Here is a 7,480-nt window from a genome sequence, read left to right on the forward strand (position 1 = left end):
GAATACATTTTAAAAGTAACCTTCCTCACACTGCCTGAGCACTCACCACCAACCCTTCGGTTAGTAGATGGCCTGCTAACCCTCCTGAGCTACAGCCACCTCAAATAGTTCCAAATAGAAAAGATGGTGAGAGCAGTAAGTTGCAGTTACCGGTTCCAAACCAGCTGCAACTGAACCATTACTGCATCTTGTTATGTTAAGTATGTGGTAGGTTAAAGACAAACTGTAGTTCTTTGTTAAATGAACTGAATATGAATATCTCAAAGCAGGAAATACAATCTCTAAAGTACGTGTGAGCAGCCGAACCTGGTCAAACAGGAAATATTAAAACAGAACCTGTATAGAAATTTAGCTGAGCTGTTTCATCTTCAGTATTATATTCATTGTAGTTCTGTTCTTTCAGTTGGCTGCAAATACAAGAAATGAGAGACGTCCGGGGAAAGTAGTCTGGATGCTTCATCACTCAGACTCTACTTGTTCCTTTTTCCTGCCAGTACATGCAGAAATATTCATTACATGCACGAGGAGTTCTCTCCAGCAGCTTGTATTGATTCCCCCCTCTCTGATTCCACAGAATGTATTGATCCCACTGACTGTCTTTTTTGTATTGAGATGCACACTGTGCTGAATTTCCTGCCAGGTTGTTAAGATGTTGAAGGTCAAATCCAGTGTAGATAAAGTTACTGTTTCGTTCCTACTAAAATATAATAGTTTTTAAAATCTTTTGTGGATCTTGTGGTGTTGGCTGATTTCTCACATTTCCTCTATTGTATATCACATGAAAGTTATTCTCTCTTGCTAATGGAGGACTCTCCTTTACATGACCTTCTTCTAGTGAGTCTCTGGACAAATGCCCAGCAGGTGTTGCAGACAGGAACCATTTCAGTGATCTGCATGAGCAACTTTACTTAACTCATATTCACTAGAATGAATGATTTCATACGTTCTCTGTGTAAATACTGAGGACTACCAGCTGGTCTTTGTTACTAGAAGACAGCATAAATTGATTAAACTGAGATTAGTCAACTTTTTTCTAATGTCTTGTGGAAGCACAACTCTTTTTATCTTTGGGAGCACAACACTGAAACAACAACAAGGCTTCTGTGAGAGGCCCCAGTATCAGTATGGTATAAATATGAACCAACTTTAATGTCAGAAAAGGTAAATCAATGCAGTTTTTTTAACCCTGACAGAATATCCACTATACTATTACTACTATTAATAGAGCACTGCATTGCTGGAAATAAATATAAATTTAACTAACGAGATGCAGCATTTCCAGTATGAAAGATTACGCTAAACCTTAGCAATTGAGCTTGCTAACTGGTGGAATTTTTTTTATCTGTTATAAACAATAGAAAAATACCTGTAACAATTTTGACAAATAATCAGCGCATGTAGGCCCACTACTTGCAGGAGGCTTGCTGCCTGCACGTTAAAGTTTTCATCAACAGGGTTGTTCACTTGCTCCTTTGGGCCGCAAACAGGTTGTGACCGTGGTTTACACTGTATCCAGCCTTCTTGGAGTCCCTGGCTTTAATGGTCAGGTGGGCAATGGGGCAGTGAGACCTGGAGAGGTGTGATTGTATGTAATTTCGTAAATAAAAACTTTTACTGGCTAGCCACACTGAAAAAAGAGAATCCACCTGTTTGCTGTAATGCCCAGGTTTTTAGAGCACTTTATAAATGAGGTTTGTGTTGAGAAGAGTCTGTTTAAGTTGAGAGTGTTGATTTTTCCTTGTTGGGTCAGGTCAACAGACTCAGTGGCACAATCAGCTGGCAGAGCAGATGTCCATAAGATATGGTGAGCACTATTTTATGCAATAAAAGTATTTTTCCCAAGCACATACAAACACTTTATACATTCAGATTACCATATATGTCACAACACAAACATAAAAAAAATTTCTTACTGAACCATGTTAGGAATCCTAACATCCATCAGCAGGTCTTTAGGGAAAATAGGTTGACGTGTGTGTGACAGACCGAAAAGAAGCCTCCAGAGAAGAGATGCCATACTTTTTGGAGACCTTATTCACATGCTTTGGTTAAGAATTTCTTATATCACTACTTCTTACTGAGTGGATTACTTCATATTAAAAGGGAGGAGAATTGAAGCCCAAATGTAAATGAAGAAGACTGTAGAGTAGGGTTCCATGTTTCAAATTAACCTTGCATGTCCACTTTAAAGACTCTTTCTTTTGCTAACAAATTGGCCCTATTGGTCTTTAGAAAGAGATGTTTAGGACATTAATTGGATTCACTTTTGAATCTACGACCACCTTAATATACACTTATTTTATTCAATAGCATTTCCCTAACACCAGGTTGCATGTTGACATAAGAAATCAACCCACCCTCTATCAAGAACATTAAGAAAATGCACTCCTGAAGCCTTGCACTTAGGGATCAGCAGTGTTTCCATAACATAAACTTTTTGTCATTGAGATGACAACGCCAGTTTGAAATAAATGGGAAATCAAAACGTTGCCACAGTCATTATGAAAAGAAAAGTTTTAATTTTGTCCATTTATTCTTTTTCAGACTTCCCCCTTCAAATAGAACAAAGAATGGCTACGACTTGAGAAACATTTTTTTATTATAAATAGAGCCTTTGTATAAAAAGTGCATGCGTTAGTTAAACCATGGCATTTAATCATATCACAACCAAAACCTGCCAACCAGTTAGTCAAAAACAGTGACAGTATCATCTCAAAATGCACGTCAATGGACACACAACATCAGACAAAATCAGAATTTTCACAACCACTATTAAGTTGTTTTTGTTGTCAACATACAATTAGAATAGCAACAAACACAGTTAGTCCCCACAATTTCTTTCAGAAGATTTTTAAAAAAATGTATTTAAACAAAAATTTTGCTTGAGTCTCCAGTTACCATCTTCTTGTTTCCTTAATATTTTTCAGATGGATTTTACTTTATTTTTAGGCTTTTTGCTCCGCTGAGGTCTGTTCCCTGCTGTCTGTAAACAGAAAAAAACAAACAAACAAAAAAACTCCACAGACTCCCTCTGATCTTGAAATTGTTCAGAGTACCTCGTTTCTGTCATAGCCTGTGGTGGTGTCCTTTCCTCAAAATCTGACAAAAATGTGCATATTAAATGTCCCAAAAGGTCTTTGTGCCAAAGTTGTTATATCTTCACATCGCATGGTTGGTGTAGCTCACATAGGTCGTTTTTGGAGGTGGCACTAACAAGAGGATAGAAAACAGCAGGTTTATGAGTTGAGATATTAGAACAGCAACAGACAACTCTTCTCTATTGGTATTTTTTTTGTCTCTTATGGTTTCATCAATCTTCTTTAGCCACAGTTCCGCTGTATATACCTATATGGTAAGATTATGATTTGAATAATTCTAACATAATTCTTGGATTCTACTGAGACCAAAAAAAGACTGATTATTATATTCTGTATACCACCTTAATTCTTATTTCTCTTGGAAAATTGAATGTTTATTACTTCTGCAGCATAAAAGAAGACCTCTTTTATCCTGTAAGAACATCAGCCTTCTAAGAACATCAGAAGGTAGAGAAATTAAAAGTGACGTGGAAGCTCCTGCTTGTTAAAGAAAGAAGAGCAATTCAGTCAGCACATCTCGAATGAGTAAACAATCTGACGTCTTGTGATTTTCTGCTGATGGACTAAGAAGTAGCTTTGAAGTGTAACTCTGAGCTATAAGCAGTTTTGGCTTCAAATCCAGTCTCAGGTGACGTCTAAATAAACTCCAGCCACTTCATGTTAAATGCTTATTACTGAAAAGAAGAAAAAAACTCGTTCTGCCTCTGACATCACCTCATCAACAAAATATATATTTTCTTGCACATCTGTCCGTTCTAACTGATTCTAACAATAATACTTTTACCATAATTTAAAGGATAATGTTTAACTAGATCATCTTGTTCCCTGTCTCCTCCTGGTCTTTTAATGCCAGCTATCAAACATCTCCTGGTCACACTTACCACTAGCTTCCATACCCTCACAAAGCTCAGTCTTCACTTCGCCGTTGGGCCGCTCAGCTGCCAGGTGTGACAGCTTGCTGGTCATAGTGGCAGCGGTGACGATGGCCTTGAAGCTGCGTTTACGTTTGGGGACGTTCCGCTCGGGGTGGAAGATGATGATGTACACCTTTGGCATATAGAGCATGCCCAGAGAGACAGAAGCACTGAGGCTCAGAGACACCGTCAGTGTCGCCGTCTGGATGTACATCTGTGGATAAAACAGGAGGAAGAACTGGCTGAGAATGAGACTCAAAGAGGCAGTACAATGACCAAGACATCGACCTCCTAATAATGCTCAACTGCGGTGCAAAGAAACTATGAAACAGTTGGTGCTTTTAGTGACCTATAATAATTCCAAGGATTACATTTAAACAAAGTTTATATTAAAAATGGACGTTTAATTTCAGTGATCTAGTAGCTCATCCAGCTCACAATCATTCCCAATTCAGAGATTAATGTAATGTGTTAAATACAGAAAGAATGTGATTTGATATTTTGTCATTTATTGGCTGTACTGCACAAACCAATGAGAAGCCAAGAAGGCTCACATTAATCTAATTCAACACTAAATTAAAGTGTTTGTATTATGCATTATGAGTAAGTATCATGATTACTGTAGTAACTGTCATTAATGTCCCCTGTCTCACTCTGTTCAGTGACAAATCAAATTCTTCTGATCCTCACAGTTTTGGCTGTAGAGTCAGGATAGGAGGAAAAAGTGTTAAGTGCGCTACCATGCCCTCAAGGTCCATCCGAAGAATAAAAGAGACCCTAGGAAGAATTTTTTTTAGAAGAGCTAATTGTTCTGGCTGTTATAATAGATAGTTTTCTGCAGGCCTTTTCTGTAGAGCCTCACAGTGCAGCCTGCTATGAGTGTAATTTCATAAACCATATTTTTTTATTTACTATATGGGTTAAACTTAAACGTACTTAATTTTAACATACCTGATTCTATTCTGATCAGTACTAAACAATATTTGTTATCTTTTCTACATTTTTATTTTGATTTATCTTTGATTGAGAATAATAATATTTTAGCACTCTGATCATTTTTAACAGATAAGGCTGGATGTTGAAACCTTTTGCCACCTCTCAGATGTGATGACAGGGGAAAGTCAGGGGGACTTCAATCTCTCTCTGCCCCACTTCTCTCGACAGTACTAAAATGTTCTTTTTCACATAATGTATGTTTCATGCTCACATGCAAAAAATAACCAAAGCGTCCAATGATGATGTCAGTGTATGTAGAAGTATTGCTGAATGGTGATGATCTAGAAACTCCCGCTTCAGAGTGGTGTAAACAGTTTTTCTACTTGCTGAACTGTATGATGTCAGTGAAAGGTGATATCTTTAATATAAGACCTCAGTCACACAGGCCTAGAGATTGCTGCCAGAGAAAAATGTGCGATCCTTGGCTAGTTGAAAAACAAGGTGAAGATGTTAGAGGGTGCTGGCTATTGCTCTGTGAAATCAGTTGGAACGAGGGTACTCTTTGTGTTTACTTGGTTGCTCGTTAGGTTGTTGCATTTACCTGTACTCTAGCATTAGCTGCACTAAAGCAGTCAACTTTTCTGCTAACTAACCACCAACTGGAAGAAACCAGAGGCTGTTCAGCTTCAAACTAAAAGCCTTATTTGTTGAAGTGGTAAGGCATAAATTTTACTTTGAATGGGAACTCTTCAGTTTCACAGCTGCTTAATAATTAGTTGTTGAGTAGTTGCAGACATGCTGTCATCTCCTTGCAAACAAATGACAATGACCAAGTCAATAGTACGTTTTTTGCAACCAATTTCACCCAACAGCAAACAACCTGACAGTGGATAAACTGGTTGAAATACATAAGATAAATTAAAATTATTTTGAACTGCTAAGAAGCTTCTCTACTAGCAACAATAAAAACATGGAGCTGAAAATGAAAACTATGAGTGACGTAAGTAGCATGCAAAGTTAAACATACACAATACTAACTTAAACAAGATTTGTCCTTCTAAAACTTTGGCCAGAAGGGGTGAAAGAAACAAAAAACTATTTGGCTTTATTGGAAAAATGTACAAAAACCAAATAATGAATTATTGTGCACCAGAGAGTACTGATTTTGAGTTAGCTATTGAGAAAAACAGTAACTCCTGTACATTCAGGTGGATTTTATGCAGCAGAGACATGAGCTGTTGCATGAATAAAATAGGGATAGCTGAGCAGGAAAACCAGTGCAAGTTAAACAATGAAGTCACAGATCAGGTGGACATCACTGCAGCAAATTTTCTCCAACTGCTTTAACTGAACCAAAATGAAACATTGCAGCATTGAGCAGATTCTTGGATTTAAATGGAAAGCATCTTTGTGGTCTCAATTGAAACAGGAAGTATTAAAGTGTTTGTCTTCTCCGTCAGCTGACAGATGTGCTGCAGTCTGTGTTGGGATGAAAACCAACTGTCTGATGCAGCAAGGAAATTGTTGACTCAGTTAACAGAGTGAAAGAGAGAGAGAACAGTTTTCAACCCGACTCTTGTATCTTGTATATAAATAAGAACACACACACACACACACACACACACACACACACACACACACACACACACACACACACACACACACACACACGTGGGGAGCTCAACCAGGCACCAAAAAGCTCATACCTGCCTTACAACATCTGTCACAGCACACCTTCGCTTATGCTCCCAAAACAGAACGCCACCTGCTGTTACTGACTGTTTTGACACCAACTTCATTACTATGACAACCACCTCAAGGAAGCACAGCCGGGTTAATGGCCCTTTTAACCGATTGTCAAACTGACAGCTGAATTCCTCAGTGGTGCTCTGCTCAGCCACCAGGAAAGAGAGGAAGCAAAGGGGAGGAAGGAACATTGGCGACAGATGGTGAGTTCCATATTTAAAAGCCCAAAACAAGTAGGTGGCAGTGATTCCAGTGATGCATTAAGGAATCGTTATGAAAATGCACGACACAATTAAAATATAGGGAAAAACAAGTTCTTAAGTAATTTATGTGGCCTCTTAGATATAATCTGTTACTATAAAACCAGTGTTTGAAGGTCACAGTAGTCTAATAATAAGTGTTAGAAAACATAGAGAAGAAAGGTAAGCCAGCAGCGTACTCATAGTTACACACTGGTTTTTAAAGGAACATTTTAACATGAAATGGCATTACAAATATACTCTCAAATATAGTCTTAGTCTACCAAACTTCAGATTTGTGCAAAAAGGATATAGGTTATCCTGTTATTAAGCCTAACAGAAATAGCCAATTTTCAGGATCAAATGCTCCCTGAATTTTTCAAATCAAACTGAACTTGAGGTGTTGAAGGGTAAAAAGTAGGGGTGCAACAGTACACAAAATTCACGGTTCGGTTCGATATTTTGGTGTCACGGTTCGATATTTTTTCGATACAAAAAAAATGTTCATGCCTTTTTAATTTGTCATTTATTAAAATTATAAATATAT

At 37.8% G+C, this 7,480-nt stretch overlaps 1 protein-coding gene across 2 annotated transcripts in view; it reads right to left on the bottom strand.

Moving 5' to 3' along the window:
- Positions 1 to 2,530: 2,530 nt before the first annotated feature.
- The window catches only part of LOC102195555 (metabotropic glutamate receptor 8-like), a 134,609-nt gene continuing 129,659 nt past the window's right edge, over positions 2,531 to 7,480 (bottom strand). For both annotated transcript variants that reach the window (XM_005747626.1, XM_005747625.1), the window contains exons 10-11: positions 3,980 to 4,226; positions 2,531 to 3,209 (exon numbers count right to left, since the gene is read on the bottom strand). In XM_005747626.1, the coding sequence (XP_005747683.1) occupies positions 3,160 to 3,209; positions 3,980 to 4,226 (297 nt within the window). In that variant the 3' untranslated portion in view covers positions 2,531 to 3,159. The remainder of the gene's footprint in view (positions 3,210 to 3,979; positions 4,227 to 7,480) is intronic.

Source organism: Pundamilia nyererei, unplaced genomic scaffold (assembly GCF_000239375.1).
Source record: "Pundamilia nyererei isolate P.nyererei 1_Seehausen unplaced genomic scaffold, PunNye1.0 scaffold00201, whole genome shotgun sequence".
Lineage (NCBI taxonomy): Eukaryota > Metazoa > Chordata > Actinopteri > Cichliformes > Cichlidae > Pundamilia > Pundamilia nyererei.